The 21,285-nt window shown below is 34.4% G+C and overlaps 1 protein-coding gene across 2 annotated transcripts in view; it reads left to right on the top strand.

Annotated features, from left to right (window-relative positions):
- The window catches only part of PTPN12 (protein tyrosine phosphatase non-receptor type 12), a 93,162-nt gene that overhangs the window by 35,477 nt on the left and 36,400 nt on the right, over nt 1–21,285 (top strand). For both annotated transcript variants that reach the window (XM_059396971.1, XM_059396970.1), the window contains exons 2-6: nt 4,758–4,866; nt 15,468–15,544; nt 17,572–17,667; nt 18,504–18,542; nt 20,561–20,632. In XM_059396971.1, the coding sequence (XP_059252954.1) occupies nt 4,758–4,866; nt 15,468–15,544; nt 17,572–17,667; nt 18,504–18,542; nt 20,561–20,632 (393 nt within the window). The remainder of the gene's footprint in view (nt 1–4,757; nt 4,867–15,467; nt 15,545–17,571; nt 17,668–18,503; nt 18,543–20,560; nt 20,633–21,285) is intronic.

The raw sequence follows: 21,285 nt of genomic DNA, 5'->3' as shown, positions 1-21,285 counted from the left end.
CCTAGCTTTTAGACTAGAGTAGCTGTTGAATGGTAGTGCTGTTTGGACATGTTTGTGATGCCCATGAGACACCCAGTGGACAATCCAGTAGACAGATCTTTGGAGAGATTCAGCAAACATTACACAACACACATTTTTATTAGCTTAAAACCATAGATAAACAATGAAACTGTTCTACCTTGTTAAGAAACTCAAATCTTGACACACAAATGGATACCTTAAAAGAGGATAGTTACATTGCTTGTGACTTTTAGAAGCTTTTGAGAATCAGTTTATTGATTTAGGATTAAGGGAATAAAACTTTTGAGTTTTAAGAAGTAAAAAATAATTTGGAACTTTAAAACAAGTGCATATTAAACTTCGTTTTTATTTGCATCAAAAATTCTAATGTATTAGAGACATCTGTATGACTTGCCTGAGAAAGCTCAATAAGTTAATGAATTCACCCATTTTTAATGTGATTTGCATTAGATCTTGGTCTGTCAAGTCTAGTAAGATAATCTTGTGTGTGCCTTTATAGTTCAGTAGATGAGACCAGCAAGATTGAAATCTCACAAGCGGTAATACAGCAATGTATTCAGACTCATTGGCGCTGGGGGCTGAGGAACCGTTAAGGGAAGGGTCAAGAAAGCTCCACAAAGGAAGTAACACTTTAGCCATGGTTCTACTGTTAACTCACTAGCAAGGGTAAAAATTGTCAAACTGTGATGTTGAGGGGGCGGAGGATTGTTTGTGGTGGTGGTGGTAAGTGATTCTATGTGACTGAAGCATCAGATTCTTAAGTAAGAGAGTGTTACGAAAAGAAGTTAGGAAATTGAATAGGCAGCATTCAGAATGTTATAATTAAACAAGGAATTGTTAGTTTATCTTGGAGGTGATGGACCCAGAAGATTTTTAAGTGAGGGACTAAAAATGATCGGATTTACCTTTTAGGACAGTAACTCTGAGATGAGAAATTATTTAAAAGAATTTATTATGTGACTTTCTCAGGATGGTTAAGGGTAGACCGTTGAAAATCTTAGTCTTTTTGTTTTGTTTGCATGTTAAAAAAATCCATATGATAACAGGATATGGTATTTAAAAGTTTATGTAAATAATACTGTTTGGCTACATTTTGCCCAGTTAGGATAGTAAGTGATTAAGAATGCTTTCTTGCTTAGGTTTATATTAAATAATTATGTCAAACTTATTTTTTTAAAGATTTTATTTATTTGACAGAGACACAGCAAGAGAGGGAACACAGGCAGGGGCAGTAGGAGAGGGAGAAACAGGCCCCCCGCCGAGCAGGGAGCCCCATGTGGGGCTCAATCCCGAGACCCTGGAATCATGACCTGAGCTGAAGGCCGACACTTAATGACTGAGCCATCCAGGTGTCCCAATAAATGAATTACTTTATTGGTGTTTTAGTTCAGTGCTGTTTTCACACAGTCTGTCACAGGCGGTATATTTATGAATAAGAGTCCTTAGTATTTTACAGCATTTCTCAATTAATTAATTTCCTAGTAATTAATTTTACCTAGAGACAATGGAATTTGTGGCCAGGAAGTTAAAATGAAATTACATGTAGATACTTCCGTTTCATATAGTTATATGAGCTTTGGTGCTACCTCTACTTCTAGCACTATTTGAACATTAACTTTGATGTATTAAAAGAACAAAATCTTTTGTTTAGGCCAGCATTCAAATCTTATTCTAAGACTAATGTATTTAACGTATAAGCAGTTAATATGTTCTGGGGTTCAGGGATATTACAAATATTAATCTGATTATAATCTTACGGAGCTTACAGTTTAGTTGGTAAATACGATGTATTCTCTTTATGTATTTATCATAAAGAGAAAGAAATGATGTTTTAAGAGGGCATATAAAATCTAAGAAGAATTCAAAAGGGAAAGATTACTTTTGCAAGAGAGGCTTAAGAAACTTTGAAGGAGCTGGGACTTAAAAGATGGATAAGATTTGGAGGCTTGTTTACTGAGTGTTATTATCCTCATATTACAGAAGATGACACAGGTTAAATACGTTCATTGTCATACAGCTAGAAAGCAGCAGATCCAGAATTTTAATTCAAGCAACTAACTGTAAAGCTGGATTTATTTTGTTTTGTTTTGTTAGGAAATAAGACCCTACTTGATATCTTTTAAAAACACTTGGGTAGAATTTTTTTTTTTTAATGTACAAAGTTTTCATGTTTAATGGACCGCCATTGTTTTATTTATACTACACCAGAGATGAGTATTGCTGATGAGTATGAAACTTTTTAAGTATACTACTTATGTAGACTTAGTTTAATAGGACATTGGAAGCTTGAAGTAGAAAGCATTCCGTGCTGTGCTGGGCTTTAAGAAAACTGGATATATAAAAATTCAAACTCAGTGTTTATTTGTATACCATAGTGTTCTTAAGTTTATTTGAAAAATGTAGTCATTCCATATAAAAATTTATTTTGCCCATTTCTCAATCAACATAATTCGTCATGTAAAAAAGGAAATGATTTGGAGTGATTGCAGGTATTCCAGAAGTGTATTAACATTTTATAATTAAATTCATCCCCTCTTCCCTTTTCTTTGTAGTTATATACATTTATTTTCAATGATTTTTACCTAATTCCTTGATAACCTTCTGTAAGTCAGTCACATACAATATTTTGTAACGCATTAAGATACTATAAATAACTGAAAATTAAAATCTTTGAGCAAAAAAATAGAGATTGTAATTAAATATGTAAGATGTTTATGTGTATAACTGGGAGGGTCTTTGTTAATATGGATTAAGAAAATCATGAGTAATCTTTTCTATTTTCCTTTTTTTAGCATTTAATTTTTTAAAACTTTTTTTTCTTTTTTTCTTTTTTTTTTTTTTTTTAGTTTTTATTTAACTACTCTCTACACCCAACATGGGGCTCAAATTCATGACCCTACATTCCTTCAACTGAAACAGTGAGGTGCCCCTTTAGCATTTAATTTTTTGAATAGACAAGATATTCATATTTTCTAATAGGTAGGAAATAACATATAGTTATGTTTCTTTCCCATTCATTTCCTATAGCTATTCATTTCTGTTCTTCACTCATAATAACAACCTTGTTCAGTTTCTTTCCCAGAGATATTTTGTGCACGTGTACAAGGAAGTGCAAATATATTTTTATTCTTAACACCAGTGGTAGTGTATTATATACACTATTGTGTGCCCTGCTTTTTACACTTAGTATGTATTTTGAGGCATTTCCATATCACTGTCTATAAAGAGCTTCCTTGTTTTCAATTATATGATATTTAATTGTATGAATGAAACAAATCTATTTAGCAAGTCCTCTATTAATAGACTTTTATTTGCAGTCTTTTGCTGTTTTTACAATGCTGCAGTAAATAACTTTGTGCATAATATGTCATTTCACATGTGCCGTTTAAAGGATAAATTTTTAGAAGTATACTTGCTGGGTTAAGGGGTTATGTGTATTTGCAATTGTCAAATTACCCTCCTTAGGGCTTGTGTTAATGTTCTCTTCTACCAACATTGTATTGAAGTTTTGGTTTTCCCACACCCTCCCACATCCCATCTACTTTTAAATGCAGGGTTTTTTCCCCCAACCTACTTTTGAGAACCTTATTACCATAGAAAATAGCGTCATAAATGTGGGTAATCTAATTTCAGCATTGTGCCAAGGCAGAACAAGATTCTAATAAGTCTTTTTTCTCACTGAAAAAAATGTGCATTTCTGTTTTACGTCTCTGTTATTGTCATTATAAAATTTAGTAGTTTTTCAAGGAAAAAAAGATTGACTATTCTGTGTAAAATTGTCTGCTTATAAGATTATTTCAAGTGCTGTATATTGAAGTGTATCATAACAATAGTAAGTTACGAATCTTAAATAAGTTCTGGGATTTAAAAAAAAAAAAGTTCTGTTGCTTAAACATTAGCATCACAAGTAGCAAAAGTAAAATGGTGAAAAAGTTAAATGTTACCAGACTTTTTGTTCATTTCATTTGTATTCAATAATTTGTTGAATAGTAAAACCAGAATGCCTTCAATATGTCTTTAAGCTTGGAAGAAAGTAGGCTCCTTTGAAATTAAATTTCAGCAATGTAGTTGAGTAGTGAATTTAAACAATTCACAATGCTGACTTTCACTGCTTCTGAAAGCAGGAAGTGTATTACTGACACGCAGAAATATTCCAGCCCAAAGAACATCCCTACTGCCATATGTGGTAAGAATTTGTCACTAACTCACAAACCACTTCTGTAATGCAGTGAATAAGCAGAATTGGTCTTTGTTGGACATTTCCAATTCAATATGAAAGAACTTTGTTTTGCAGTGTCTTATAAGTAATTATTAGCTTACGCCTTGGAAGGAGCCTGGCACATCATGGGTGCCCCAGGTTTATTGAGAGAACGAATAAAGAAACTTGTACATAATCTTTTAGGCATGATTTACTTGATTTTAGGGACCCATAGTTAAACATAGAGATTACTTGAGTAAGTTAAGGACCGAGTTAAATATTCTGACTTAACTTATTAATGATTTTTTAAATAAAATTGCTTACTTTTAGTGTCCCCTTTCAATGCTACTTGGAAAATTAATCTTGTGTTTTAGGGTTTAAAAAAAATTATCCTCAGGGTTAATTATTAAAGGATAGGGAGATACTGTGAACTTAGAAAAACAGGAAAATGAGTTGTAAGGAATTTATATTTTATAAATCGTTAAAATTTTGAAAATACTGTTTTTATAAACTTGAATTTTTTTGTTTATATTTTAAGCGATTAAGAAGATTGTCTACCAAATATAGAACAGAAAAGATTTATCCCACAGCTACTGGAGAAAAAGAAGAAAATGTTAAAAAGAACAGATATAAGGACATACTGCCATGTAAGTTTGATATGCTCTTATAGGACAATTGAAAATGTTTATTAGCAGCTTGTAACCTAAACTAGTTTTATTCTTCCTAAGAGTTTGACTGTAAAGGAGTTGGTAATTAACTTCTCTGTTTAAAGTGCACTATAACATAGCTTATAATTGTGCTTCATTGTTCTTCCGAAAGTAGTTTTTGTTGTTTACTTTTTTTCTTTAAGTGTCACGATTACTGATACTAAGTTACTTTTAAACCCCAAAAAAATCCAAGTAGGAATGTCTTTTTTGCACTCCCTGTTCAAAGAAGGTATTTTGTTAAAATAAAATAAAATAGATAATTCAGTAAATATAATGGAATAGATTTTACAAAATACTAAAAACATTCTTATCTGTTCACAAGTAGAACCGTAATTAATTATGCATGAAAAAATGAACGATAAGGTGATTCCTGCCTGCTTACCTGCTTTCTCAGTAGTCTGAATATGTGTCTCTGAGAGTATATCTTAGACTGATACCATTATATTATAATAATATAATTATATTTTTAAAAAGCATGTTTTTTAGCAAAATACCTTTAACTCTAAAAGCATGCATACTTGGAGTGCCTGGGTGGCTCAGTCATTAAGCATCTGCCTTTGACTCGGGTCACTAATCTAGGGTCCTGGGATCCAGCCCCGCATTGGGCTCTCTGCTCAGCGGGAAGCCTACTTCTCCCTCTCCCACTCCCCCTGCTTGTGTTCCCTATCTCACTGTGTCTCTCTGTCAAATAATAAATAAAATCTTTTTTTTTAAAAAGCATGCATACTTAAGTGTGTTCCTGTTTTATATAAAAACTACATTGTACACGCTCTCTCTTAAAGATGCTAATAGTCTTTTTCTTTTCCTTCTACTGTCTCGAAATAGCTACATTCCATGGTACCATTCCCTCAATTATCATGTTATTTTCCCCAGCCTTAAGTTGAGATATAATTGACAAATCTCATTAATTTTTAAAGGTTCTCTCTAAAATGAATTTGATAAAGTTTCCATTGACTTTCTTTCTTCCAGATTTTATAATCTGGAATTTTATAGTCTTTTTTCAGTGCTTACTCCTTTCTGTTAACTGTTTTGATGCCAGTGCCATTGACTAGTGTCTGTTTCTGAAATTGTCTTCTTCCGATACCCTTCTTTCAAATTACCTCGTCCCTCTCTTTCTCACTGTCTTTTTTGCATAAATTTAATCCTTCATCTCTTCTTGTTGTTCAGCTGTATTCTCATCTGTAGAAACTAGGTGTCCAGTATTGGCAGAATTACTAAGTGGCAAGTGTACATAGTATACTGGTGAAGTGTTTTGGCTCTGGAAGTTCAAATCCTAGCTTTACCACCCGCTGTTTATTTAACTTTGAACTTTACCACCCGCTGTTTATTTAACTTTGAACTTATCCTCTCTGTGCCTTTTTTTCTTTATCTATAAAATGGAGGTTGAAATAATAAAACATGTACCTGTTAAAAAGCTTAGAATTATACCTAGCACATAGTATCTACACATTCAGCTTTTGGAAAACACAATATACTTTCTTACCATTCCCCCTCAGAATGGTGGGTGGTCTGGGTTTCTGGACAGTTTTGTTAAGCAGCATAATCTCAACATACTCTTAATGTACTCTGGAATTAATGCACATAGTCTTAAAGAGACAGTTTCTCTACTTCTTTTTCTGTCATCTGGGGAGATGAATCTTAAACAGCTCCAGCTTTCTATTTTCATATGTTGTGTTTTATTCATTCATTTTACAGAAAGGTTTTAGCATTATACTGTATGCTGGAGATGCAGCAGAGAACAAACGTCAAAAATCCCTGCCTTTGTGGAATTTATATTCTAGTCAAGGGGGAATGGGCAATAAATACAAATAACCTCTATGGTGTCTCAGATGATGGGTAGTGGTATTGAGGATAATGCAATGGGGATGAGGCACATAGAGAAAGCTGAGACTAGAAGAGGGAAGCTTGACAGTTTTAAATAATGACAGAGGGAGAAGTTCAGTGGTGTGCTATAAAATTGGCCCTCTAATAAATAAAAACCTTAATTTGTATTGTTTGTCAGTCTGTAGTAAATGGATTATTTGCCATAATCAGCACAACAAAACTTTATGGTAAGTACTAGTATATGCCACTTTGCAGATGGGGAACTGAGAGAGAAATTAAATAGCTTGTCACGTAACTAATAGAATAGCTGAAAATTTAAACTCTGGTAATTCCTGTCCAGAGCACTTGTTCTCAACAAGGGTGATTTTGCCCCTAGAAGAGACAGTTAGCAAAATGTCTGGAGACATTTTGGTTGTCACAGCTGGGATATGGAATGGCAGGCTGCTACTGGCATCTAGTGGGAGAGGCTAAGGATGCTGCTGCAACCTATAATACAGAGGCATGAATGAGTCACATGAATGAGGGTAATTAATTGGGATTCCTCATTACTGGCAAACCTGGTGAGAGGAAGGAAGCTTCGTGTAGTTACTTAACTCTCATGATCGTAACTACCAAATATTCCCATTTACCAGAAGATCGAGTGAGATAAGAAATAGAGCATTGATAAAAAGACAGACATTCTTGTTTCTAGAAACATAGAAAAGAGATACAATTTTAATTGGAGGCTAGTATGTCTTGTTTCTGTATCTCTTCCTCCAACAAAGAATTACACAAGGCCAAAAAGTCAGTAGTGCTGAGGTTGAGAAGACTTGCCCTAGATTCTGAGTTCATCATCATTGTGCTATCGTCAGACTGGCAATGTCTTTCTTCCTTTTAAGTTATTTAAGGTTTGATAAGTCAGTTTCCAGTAAATTTCTAGTCATTTTAATTTGGAAAATTATATTAAAAGCAATTAGACTTAGAGATGTATATTTATTTATTTTCTGTCATAAAAAGAATATAAGTTGGGGTGCCTGGGTGGCTCACTTGTTAAGCATCTACTTCAGCTCAGGTCATAAACGCAGGGTCCTGGGATTGAGCCCCATGTCAGACTCCCTGCTTAGTGGGGAGCCTACCTCTCTCCCACTACCCCTGCTTGTGTTCCTTCTCTCACTGTCTCTCTCTGTGTCAAATAAATAAATAAATAAAATATATATATATATATAAAAAGTAAGTTGTCAATTTCCTTTACATGTTTAGCATATCCAGTGCTTCCAGACAGTATTTTTTTAAACAGTTTTGAAGTATAATTTACATACCATAAAATTTACCCACTTTAAATATACAATTAAATAATTTTTAGTAAATTTATGTAGCGTTGTGTAACCATTGACATGATGCAGTTTTAGAGCATTTCTGGTAGCCGTCCAATGATCATTTATGCCAGTTTGTAGTCCTTAGCCCCAGGCAACCATTAATGCTTTCTGTCTGTAGCTTTTCCTATTCTGGAAATTTCAGGTAATTTTAAGTATACAATATGTAGTCTTTTATGTCTGGATTTTTCGTGAAGCATGTTTTTGCAGTTCATCCATGTCGTATCTATCAGTAGTTCATTCCTTTTTATTTTTAAGCAGTATTGCATTGTAGGGATATCACATTGTGTTTATCCATTCACTGGTTGATGAACATTATGAATAATGATACTATGAACATTTCCACACAAATCTTTATATGGACAAATGGCTCTCTTTCTCTTGGATAGATACCCCAGAATGGAATTTCTGGATCTGTGGTAGCTTATGTTAACTTTTTTTTTTTTTTTAAAGATTTTATTTTTTCATTTGACAGAGAGAGAGAGATCATAAGTACACAGAGAGGCAGGCAGAGAGAGGGGGGGAAGCAGGCTCCCCGCTGAGCAGAGAGCCCAATGCGGGGCTCAATCCCAGGACCCTGAGATCATGACCTGAGCCAAACACAGAGGCTTTAACCCACTGAGCCACCCAGGCGCCCCAAGCTTATGTTTAACTTTTTAAGAAACTGCTACACTTTTTTTGAAAGTAGCTGTGTCCATTTACTTTCCCACCACCAGTACATGGGGCTTCCAGTTTCTCCATATTCTTTTTACTCAGTCTTTTTGAGTATAGTTATTCCAGTGGTTGTATATAGGTATCTCATTGTGGTTCTAAGGTCCATTTTCCTAATGACTAACGATGTTGAGCATTTTTTCATGTTCTGTTAGCCACTTATATATCTTCTTCTGTGAAGTTTCTTCAAATTCTTATAATTCCATTAGGGTTTTGTGTGTGTGTGTGTGTGTGTGTGTGTGTGTGTGTGTGTGTGTGAATTCTGTTGAGTTGTGGGGTGCCTGGGTAGCTCGGTTAAGCGTCTGCCCCCAGCTCAGGTCATGAACCAGGATCCTGGGATCTAGCCCCGCATCGGGCTCCCTGCTTGGCAGGGAGCCTGCTTCTGCCTCACCTCCCTGCTTGTGTTCTCTGTCTTTCTTGAATAAAGAAATAAAATCTTAAAAAAAAAAAAAAATCCTAGGGCACCTGTGTAGCTCAGTGGGTTAAAGCCTCTGCCTTCAGCTCAGGTCATGATCCCAGGGTGCTGGGAATAAGCTCCACATCAGGCTCTCTGCTGAGCAGGGAGCCTGCTTCCCCGCCTCTCTCTGCCTGCCTCTCTGCCTACTTATGATCTCTGTCTGTCAGATAAATAAATAAAAATCTTTAAAAATCTGACTGAGTTGTTAAAGTTCTTTAGTTATCCTAGATACAAGTCTTTCTTTACATATATGGTTTGAAAATTTTTTCCTCCCAGTTTATGGCTTGTCTTTTCATTTTCTTAAGGTGTCTTTTAAAGTGTGCAAGCTTTTACAGTTTTTCAGTTTTATGGATCATGCTTTTGGTACCCTCTCCGTGAACTCAAGATCACAAAGATTTTCTCTGTTTTCTTATTTTTCTTCCAAAAGTATTGTAGCTTTAGCTTTTACATTTAATGGATTACATTTACTGTAATCCATTTTCAGTTAATTGTCTGAAATAATCTGTGTATGTAGGGTTGTTCTAATACCATTTGTTGAAAAGACTGTCCTTTCTCTGCTGAATTGCCTTGGTACCTCTGTTAGAAATCATTGGACCCTAAATACAAGGGTTGTTTTGTTTTTGTTTTTGTTTTCCTGGCCTCTTAATTTTACTACGCTGTTGTATTCTTAAGCCAGTTTCATACTGTCTTTATTATGGTAGCTTTGTAGTGTTTTTTTTTTTAAATAAAGATTTCATTTATTTATTTGGCAGACAGAGATCACAAGTAGGCAGAGAGGCAGGCAGAGAGAGAGAGGCAGAAGCAGACTCCCTGCTGAGCAGGGAGCCTGATGGGGGGACTTAATCCCAGAACCCTGAGATCATGACATGAGCCGAAGGCAGAGGCCTAACCCACTGAGCCACCCAGGCACCCCTCTAGTAAGTTTTAAAGGCAAGAAATGTCAAGTTCTCCAACTGTTATTTTTTAAAATTTCTTTTCTTTTCTTTTTTTTTTTTTAAGATTTTATTTATTTATTTGGCAGAGAGAGAGAGAGAGAGAGAGATTGCAAGTAGGCAGAGAGAGAGGGAAGCAGGCTACCTGCCAAGCAGAGAGCCCGACGCAGGGCTCAATCCCAGGACCCTGAGATCATGACCTGAGCTAAAGGCAGAGGGTTAACCCACTGAGCCACCCAGGCACCCCATATTTGGTTGTTTTGGTTCCTTTATATTTACATATAAATTGTGGGATCAGCTTGTGAATTTCTGCAAAAAACATGGTATTTTAATAAGATTGCATTGAATCTATCTAGCTTGGGGAGAATAGCCGTCTTAAACCATATTGATTCTTCAATCTGTGACATGAATTGTGTCTCTCCATTTATTTAAATATTTAATTTCTCTCAGCAGTGTTTTATGGTTTTCAGTGCACAAGTCTTGTATTTATTTTTTTAATTCTTTATCTGAATGAAAAAAATTTTTTAAGATTTTATTTGTTTGTGTGAGAGAGAGTGCACAGCTGGGGGAGAGGCAGAGGGAGAGGGAGAAGCACTCTTTTCCCCAGAGGGATAAGTCCCCACTGAGCAGGGAACCCCATGTGGGGCTCTGTCCCAGGACCCTTAGATAATGACCTGAGTCAAAGGCAGACACGTACTTAACCAAACGAGCTACCCAGGTGCCCTTGAATGAAATTATTTTACTCTAATTCTTTATTACTAGCACATAGAAATATAAGTTATATTTTTGTATTGATTTTTTAAAATTTAGTGACCTTCCTAAACTCATTTATTAGTGTAGTAGTTTTTTATGGATCCTTTAGGATTTTTTTTTTTAACATACTGAGCCATTTTATCTCCAAATAATGACAGTTTTACTACTTCCTTTCCAATCTGAATGCCTCTTTTGCCTTGTTCTGCTAGTTAGAACCTCTAGTACAATGTTGAAATAGCCAAGAGAAGACTATTTGCTTCTGCTTTATTAAAAGTAGTTTCATCATTGTTCAAAGATTATATAGGTTTTTCTAGAGCTACCTAAGAGATTTGATTTATTTTATAGTAGAATACTAAGGCCAGTTCCAGAATTAAGAAATATCTTGATGCTCTTTTGTCAAGAATGATCTGTGCTTTGTTTGCTAAGAGGACTAAAGTCAAGCTGGCTAGCCTTTAGAAGTGATGCATCAGTGTAATATTGTACTATAATTTAATTATGAAGATTCTTGTTTTTCCCTGAGACCTAGGATTTAATCAGTAGGAAGTTTCCGTTTCTTCAGAGATGACATTATCTAAATATTTTCTTTTTGTTGCCATAGGTTGTTGATGTTTGTTTGGAGGGGAAAAGTTGCTGCTTAGAGAGCCTCCTGTGTGGCCAATCTTGGTTTTATCGGTTTGGAATTGGATTCTTGGGAGATTTTAGAGGCAGTCAGCAAAACCATGGAGAGGAATGATTGTTTTCATTTCTTTAATATTCTTTAAGTTACACACATGTTTATGCTTCATAGGAGTACCAATGAAAAACTGAAAATACATGTGATCATGTGTTATGTTATATAAACAACCTAACATCGTTTTATAAATTATCAGTAATACACTATGCTTATTTAGTATAAAGCAGTGATTACAAAATTTGTGGTTTAGAGTTTAAAATAAGTCATTTTTCTGCTTGAACTTACAGAATCTTGAACTTACGGAATCAAACCTCTTATAGAATATGGTACTCAGGGGGCACCTGGACAGCTCAATTGGTTGAGTGTCTGCCTTCAGCTCAGGTCATGATTCCAGGGTGCTGGGATCAAGACCCGCATCGGGCTCCCTGCTCAGCAGAGAGCCTTCTTCTCTCTCTTCCTCTGCCTGCTGCTCTGCTTGCTTGTGCTCTTTCTCTCTCTGTCAAATAAATAAAATCTTAAAAAAAAAATAAGAATATGGTACTTAGAAATCTTGTATTTTAATTTTCTTTTATCGCCCTCCAGGTGTTATGATTAGAGACAGATGAAGTAAGATTGGCAAAATGTTGAAATTATTTAATATTACACTGTATGTTAATTAACTGGAATTTGAATAAAAACTTAAAAATGTTGACATTATTAAAACAGGGTAATGATTATATGGGGATTTAGTTTGTTATTTTTGTGTATGCATAATATTTTCATCATGGAATATTTTTTAAAAATTAACAGCATGGGGGTGCCTGGGTGGCTCAGTGGGTTAAAGCCTCTGCCTTCAGCTCAGGTCATCATCCCAGGGTCCTGGGATCCAGCCCCACGGAGGGCTCTCTGCTCAGCAGGGAACCTGCTTCGCCCTTTCTCTCTGCCTGCTTCTCTTCCTACTTGTGATCTCTCTCTCTGTCAAGTAAATAAATAAAATCTTCAAAAAAAAAAAATTACCAGCATGGATGTAACAGCCTGATACCAGTATTGACTATCATTTGGGAGCTGCTGTTCTCATTTGTGTTCATAATCCCCAGAAACATTTACTGAGGATCCAGTAGTAAACCAACTATTGTACTGGGTCCTGCGTTTGAGATACTTTAACTGGAGACTAATACCTCACATGAATAAGGGTAGTTAATTGGGACTCCTTGTTACTGGTAAACAATGGTGAGAGGAAGCTTCGTGTAGTTACTTAACTGTCATTATCCTAACTACTAAATATTCCCATTTACCAGAAGATCAAGTGAGATAAGAAACAGAACATTGATAAACATACAAACATTCTCTTTTCTGGAAACACGGAAGAGATACATGATTTTAATTGGAGGCTAATACGTCTGTCTTCTGTATCTTCCTACAAATCCTCAAAGATTTCACCAAAAATTAATAAAATCAGCAGAACTGGGCCTTAGTACTAATGTATAAAACTTGAGTCATTGGGGCATCTGGGTGGCTCAGTGGGTTAAAGCCTCTGCCTTCAGCTTAGGTCATGATCCCAGGGTCCTGGGATCAAGCCCCGCATCGGGCTCTCTTCTCAGTGGGGAGCCTGCTTCTTTCTCTCTCTCTGCCTGCTTCTCTGCCTACTTGTGATTTCTCTGTCAAATAAATAAATAAAACCTTAAAAGAAAAAAGAGTCATTGACAAATTAGTTATTCATTAGTTGACTTTTAAGGGTTTGCTAAAAAGTTTTATTCATGTCTGTTACTTTTTCTGTATTTTTCTACTCTAATTGCCTTTAATATTCATCATCCCTGGATTAGACAGGACCATAATATGATAATGGCATCTTATATATTAAATGCTGTGGTTCTTTCTAATCTAGATACTTGTGAATATTAGGCAGTCCTACTGCTTTAGGATTGTATAGGCTCAAAGTATCTCCCCCCAAATATTTATTACTACAAATGGAAAGATAGTAACTTTATAGTGGGAGACAACCAGGTAATACCATATTAACCAAGTATTCAGGATTAATATCACAAATAATATGAAATTGACATCATAAACCCCTTGGTATGTCTTTTCACTGAGAAGGACACGTCATCATTCCCTGGTATTCTTGCTAAAAATTCATAAACCTCATTCCAATCATGAAAAAAAAAATAAAAGCAACTTTTGTAGACTAGAACAGACTAAGGAGAAATAATAACTATATGTAATGTGGGATCCTGGAAAGACCAAAAAAATTTTTAAGAACACAAAGTGAAACAAAGCTATTTGCATTACTTATGACTAAAGACTGATTCTTTTTTTCATTTAAATTGGTAGAAAAACATAGACATAGGTAAAAATGTGTAAAGGATATAAAGAAGTAGTATATGGTAAAAGAAACCTCAATAATCAGTAACTATGAAAATGTGTGACCACTTGCATAGTTCAAGAGATACATGTCTATTTTTTTTTACTTTTAGAATGTCACCTATTAAAAAGTATAATATCCAGTCACTCTTACAAATGGCATTTGTATTGTGTAAGTTAGTATACAACTTTTAGAAGGCAAGTAGCATTTTTTCTGTTAGGAACTTAGGTTATACCACAGTGAAAGCAGATACATGTACCGCAGTGTTCAGTGTGGTAGATTTTAATAGGAAGAAATGGGCCATCAGAAATGTAGCTGGTTAAATAAATAACAAAACACCCATACAGTGGATTTTATGTAACATGTGAATAAGATAGACCTGTATTATATTAGCTCTAGGAAGAGTTCCAGGATATAGGATTAACTAAAAAGTGAAATAACAGAGAATGGGATGATTATATTTGCATAGTTTTCAAAGAATGTAGGTATATGCATAAAAATTACTTCTGGAAGGGGAAAAGAACATTAATAATGTCTTTATTGGGAAAGAGATACCTGGACTTCAAGGACAGGGAAAGATTACTTTTCATTTTATTCCTTTCTTTAATGTGTGCCTGGGTGGCTCAGTTGGTTAGGTATTTAACTTGATCTCAACTAAGGTCTTGGTCTCAGAGTTGTGAGTTCAAGCCCCACACAATCCTTTAAAATCTGATTTTAAAAAATCATATACATATTTTATTTGAAAAAATAAAACTGCAAATTTATAAAACTAATGAAATTTATATATGTATATTTTAAAGATTTTATTTATTTATTTGACAGGAAGAGAAATAGTGGGAGAGAGGACAAGCAGGGGGAGCAGCAGAGGGAGAGGGAAAATCAGGCCCCACCCTGAGCAAGGAACCCGATACAGGGTTTGATTCCAGGATCCTAGGATCATGACCCCACCTGAAGGCAGACGCCTAACCCTCTGAGCCACCCAGGCGCCCTTATATTTTTTTAACTTTTTGGTAAAGATATTTTTTACCTTAATTTGGTATTACCTAATAATATATATTATTGCCAAGTGCAGTATTTAGCACTTTTTATGCATCATCTTACTTCATTTGTTATAATTTACTCAATATTTGTAATTTCTTATGAAACTTGAAAGTTGCATTTCCTACTAAGGATTTTGGCAAATGAGCTTTGTGCATTAGTGGTTAGTGTCCACTACCTCGTATGTTTGTTAAAAAACTGCAGCACTGGGCTCTTGTCTAGCCAATCTGGGATGATGCCCAGGAATTTGTATTTTAAAAGAGTTCCTGAGATTATTCTGATTATGGCTTTAAAACACAGCTTTACGTCAACCAATTTTTGTTTTTATAGACTTACTTTCTATAAATATGATGTCAGAAATTGTTCTTCAATGAAAATATTTTCAAGTTATATAGTTTATTAGAAAACACATGTTTACCAATAGGATGTAGTTTATGAAATCCTTTTTTTTCCCTTGTAGTTGATCACAGCCGAGTTAAGTTGACTTTAAAGACTCCTTCTCAAGATTCAGACTATATCAATGCAAATTTTATTAAGGTATGTATTAACTTCAAATGATGTTTCTCTGCCCCTACAATGTCCTCCTACATACTAGTTTTATTAAAGTTTTTTAAATTGCCTAAATATTATACCAGTTGCAAAGACAAAACAAAAAAATCACAGCCCCAACTCTGTGTGGTTTCCTTCCTTCCTTCTAACCTTATTCATAAAGAAAGAGTTTTGCTTAGTTTCATGATACTTGAGATTGCTTTCCATTTTTTTTCTTTTCTTTTTTTAACATTGAAGGCTTATAAACAGTTTACCATTTGATAAATCATCTTCTCCATTGTCCCTTTGGTTTATATACACAAATATACATACATGGTTATTCCTTGTTTTTGAGCTATATAGGTCATTTCCAGTTTTCTTGATGGGAGTATTGCAGTGAACCTTGTTATTCTTTTGGATAATTTCTTAGGATAAATTATTAGGGCTAGAATTACTGAGTAATACTGATATAAAATTATAGAATATAAATTCAGATTAAAACTTCTTGAAAATTGTCACTGTGTTCTAGTGACAAGCCAACTGAATACAAGATTAAATACAGCATTTACGTAGATAACCATTTTTGAATACTCATATCGAAAGCAGTCAAGTTCTTGCATAGTCGTTACCAATAGACAGATTGAAATTGCTACTTGATTAAATAAAAACTACTTTGTTCCATTAGTTATTCTGGGTTTTTGAATGACAGTATAATTTCAGTTCTTTTATATATGGTATTTATAGATACTTTTAAAAAAATATTTTGTTGGGGGGCGCCTGGGTGGTTCAGGGGGTTAAAGCCTCTGCCTTCGGCTCGGGTCCTAGGATCAAGCCCCACATGGGGCTCTTTGCTCAGCAGGGAGCCTGCTTCCTCCTCTCTCTCTGCCTGCCTCTCTGCCTACTCTCTGTGAAATAAATAAAATCTTAAAAATAATTTTTTTGTTGGGGTGCCTGGGTGGCTCAGTCGTTAGGCCTCTGTCTTTAGCTCGGGCCATGATCCCAGGGCCCTGGGATTGAGGCCTGCATCGGGCTTCCTGCTCAGTAGGAAGCCTGCTTCTCCCTCTCCCACTCCTCCTACTTGTGTTCCCTCTCTCTAGCTGTGTTTCTCTCTGTCAGATAAATAAATAAAATAAAATAAAAAATAAAAATATTTAGTTGACAGAAATATTACAAGTGGTACAACTTACATGGTAAAATTAATATTACCCATGGCAACATGAAACAGTCATGGTTTCATATAGCCCCCCACCAACAAAATCAATTTAATTAAAATTATGACAAAACCCAAAACTAAGAATAAGAAGTTCAACAAAAACTAATATGTAGGTGGTTTGCTGTTTCAGATGTTGTCAATGTTGGTATTCTTTTTATAAGGACATTGTTAAAAGTTCTAGTTTTGTGGGGCACCTGGCTGGCTCAGTCAATGAAGGATGCAGCTCTTGATTTCAGGGTTGTAAGTTTGAGTGCCGCATTGGGTATAAAGATTACTTAAATACAAAATCTTTAAAAACCAAAAAAAGCTCCAGTTTTTAATTCTACTTAGTAACACTGATCTATCATGTGATTTAATTATGTGCTAGTTTAGTATTTTAGACTGCTGTCTTATTTGGTATATTCCCAGGCTTGTTATTAGATATATATATATTAGTAGACACCCCAAAAACCTTTTAAGTTGTGTAAATAATTGAAGGTAGCTATGGAATAATCTAGCTAAGAAAGAACTATTAGGTAGTTTTACTCTTATTTTTAGAATCAAAGCATGCTTTTTATGTTTCTGTCTAGTTAGCTTTGGTGAGTAGGTATTGGGGCTTTTTTTTTTTGAAGCCAGGGAAATAATAATTTGTAAATTAGCAGAAGGCAGTTCAATTATCAATTCTGTGTGCCATTTCTAATAAATACACAAAAATAGTATATTATTTGGAAATGCTTAAGGTGAAAAGAGGAGTATTACTAATAAAATTTGAAACCTTAAAATTAGGTAAGGAAATACTTTTGGTAATTGTAATAAATATGAAATTTCCTTTTAACCATTTTAGGGTGTTTATGGGCCAAAAGCATATGTGGCAACCCAAGGACCTTTAGCAAATACAGTAATAGATTTTTGGAGGATGATATGGGAGTACAATGTCGTAGTAAGTAATTTACTTTTCATAATCTGTTTTGACAATTATTACATGTGATGACATAGGATGTTTTACTGAATAAGGGCTGAGAAGACTTATTAGCTATAATGATGTGTTAATTATAACTTACGTTATACTAAAAAGACCAAAACTGAAGTCTAGGATGTTTCATTCGATTCTCACAAATTAGTTGAAATATTTTAAGGGGAGAATATGATAATACTTTAAATCTTTTCATCAGTCAGTAACTGTTAAGATATCTACCAAGTTAGATGGATACAGGGATAGCTATGTGATAGAAAAAGAGTGAAGTGTTAATGGTAGAATATAGATGGTGGCTATATAGTATTTACTGTTAACACTATTTCAACTTTGCTATATGTTTGAAACATTACATTATAAAATGTTGGGATAAAGAAGCAAATCTAATAACCTTCTTGTTTAAAGACAGTATTAAATGTATTCAGCCTTCAGATAATTTTATTAAATGTATTTAAAATATTTCATAGTGCTATTTGGGTAAATACCCTAAAAGTGATATTTTAATGTAGTTTCAAAAGTCAGAGGCCGTTCTATAAGGATCATAAAATTTAATTCAAATTAAATACATTATGATAATTGAAGCCAATTTAATTTGTTGCTATATAGTTATTCCTTGATTACAAGGTGTGATTTTGATCATTTCTTTAGTTCCTACTTTTAATATTAAAACTCCTTTTTTTGACAGGCTAGATATAATTACGCTCAGTAAAAAGTAATTCTTAGAATTCATATTTTATTTTAAAAGTAAAATTGTGTTTCATTGATACAGTCTTCATCTCATCCCATCTCTCATTTCTTTTTAGATCATTGTGATGGCCTGTCGAGAATTTGAGATGGGAAGGGTATGTATACCTATTAACACAAAATAATTGTGGAGGATTGTTTTTATCATTTCATTTCTAGGGATATATAGTTCCAGTCCTTTGTTATATTCTGAGCCCAAGTAGATACTTCTTTTTTGTGTTCTGTTACTGGTTTTACTTGATAAAAGAAACATGATCATCTCTAAAAACCACATAAGCTCTTTTTTTTTTTATATTTCACAGGTATATTTTATGACACACTTAAAATAATAGATACTATATCATTAGTCTTTTGATGTTTAATGATTGTTGTAAGTAGAACACTTTGGACTGAAGTAGAGAGGTATTTTTAAAATAGGAATTAAATTGAGCAAATGAAAATGAGTTCCATAAAATAATTTTGATTAATTATATCAGTTTATAGCTGGAATATTCTTATTTTTCTGAGAGTGCCATTACGTTTTTTTGTTTGTTCATACAAAAACAAAATTCCTTAATCTGAAATTTTTATCATTGGTATTTTTATACTCTGTGCAAGTAAAATTAGTTTTAAAACCGTTGTGATCTCCTGCAGCTTCAAGACCAACGAAGTTTTTAATGTTGGAGGTGCTAATATATTTACAGAGAATAGATATTAAATAAAACAAGTGTGTCTTCTATAAATGTGACACACACATCAGACTTAGAAACAAATTATGTGATGATTTCAATTTTCCTTATACTAATGTGGTAGATTAGTTAAAGTAAAGTTTTTTTAAATCTGTTTCACCTATCCCCTCACCCACCTCCCCTCTGGCAAAAAAGTTGTAAAAATTCTTGTTAAATTTTTTTCAGTAAAGAATATATTGCATAAAGCAAAGTAGCGCATCTTTTAGTTATGTGAGACATTGTAATATAAATCATTGGGAAACCTTATTTTTTAACTAATAATTTTTGTCATTCCTCATTAAATCCTTTATCAGTAGTAGAAGTATTACATAATATTGGATAGAAAATTAACAGTCTAAGATTAGAAAATATATAAGCCAGTAAATTAGGTTATCTGTTTAAGAATTGACAGGATGTACTTCAGTACCAGTATTAGTAATTGTTTGTATTAGAAAATTTAAATTTCACTCTCCTACTGTTTTTTTGTTACTCTTAAGGTTTAGGATTCATTTCTTCTTTCATTCTGTTAATATTTGCCACTTGTATTTCAGTAGTAATACTTGATGAAAATAGGTCATATTGAGTACAGAATTTTTGAAGCTAAAGATTTTGTGATCATAGTATTTTGTTAGTAATAAATTGTCAGTGAATTAGGACCTATGAATTTATTTGATAAGCTTGACTTTGATTTTGACCTAGAATAAGACCTAATGGAAAGAACATGAGTAATGAAATCAAATAAACCTACACTTTAATAGCATTTTCACCTTGGTGCTTTAGTTTCCTCGTCTCTGAAATGACTGTGATAATATGACTATAGATTATTCAATGTATGAATTTAGCACATAGTTTTTGGTGTCAATTGTTTGTTAGTTTATACTTGGAATGTAAATACCAGTATATTCCTTACTTAGTTACAACTTGGGAAATTTTTCTTATAGCAAGTAGAGTTTTCTTTTCTACTATCCCACAGATTTTATACCTAATGGGAATTCAGCTAGATGTTATAAAGGTTGTCATTTTACAAGCATTGAAACTTGCGTGGCAACCTTTATACTAAACAGACTTCCTTGTACCAGGCACTTTGTTTTTTTAAAGTAGTGTTTCTTTTCTAGAGGAGGATCTTTGGAATCTACTCTGTTGACCAAGCAGATAGCAGTGAACAGCTTAGACATTTATATTAATAAAGTTCTTATGAGTAATCTTGGAAAGCAAATAGTAGCTTACCTTTAAGAACAGTTGGGTGTAAGTCTAAGCTCTTCTAACAATTTGCCTACCTATGTCAGTTTTTCTGTTTTCTGGGAAGAGCAACAAGCTGAACACTAGGGCACAAAATATTTATAGAAGTTCAGGAAAAACTACCATATGGATTACCTACAGGCTTTTTTTTTTTTTTTTTTTGAAAAAAAAAAAAATGTGAACGCTATTGGCCTTTGTATGGAGAAGAACCTATAACGTTTGCACCATTTAAAATTTCTTGTGTAAGTACTCAGTTATGTATATATTATTCAGAAAATGGAGATGGTAGGGGCACCTGGGTGGCTCAGTGGGTTAAACCTCTGCCTTTGGCTCAGATCATGGTCATGGTCTCAGGGTCCTGGGATCAAGCCCCGCATTGGGCTGTCTGCTCAGCAGGGAGCCTGCTTCCCCCTCTCTCTTTGCCTACTGCCCTGCCTACTTGTGATCTCTCTGTCTGTCAAATAAACAAAATCTTAAAAAAAAAAAAAAGAAAAATTGGGATGCTAGACTGATAAATGATTATAATATGATATGAGGCCAGTTTTATATAAGCCAAGCATTCAGTATTTCCATGTACACTTAATTATAACAAATATATATTAATAATAATGTTTGTTTTTGGCGGTGTCTGGGTGGCTCAGTCAGTTAGTAGCCAACTCTTGATTTTGGCCCCGTGTCATAATTTCAGGATCTTGGGATTGAGCCCCAGGTCAGGCTTCATGCTGGGCAGGGAGTCTGCTTAAGAATTCTCTGTCTCGGGACGCCTGGGTGGCTCAGTTGGTTAAGCAGCTGCCTTTGGCTCAGGTCATGATCCCAGCGTCCTGGGATCGAGTCCCACATCGGGCTCCTTGCTCAGCAGGGAGCCTGCTTCTCCCTCTGCCTCTGCCTGCCATTC

The sequence above is a fragment of the Mustela nigripes genome, chromosome 4 (assembly GCF_022355385.1).
Source record: "Mustela nigripes isolate SB6536 chromosome 4, MUSNIG.SB6536, whole genome shotgun sequence".
Lineage (NCBI taxonomy): Eukaryota > Metazoa > Chordata > Mammalia > Carnivora > Mustelidae > Mustela > Mustela nigripes.
The sequence above is the reverse complement of the archived record's forward strand: the minus strand, read 5'-3'. Positions and strand labels throughout refer to the sequence as shown.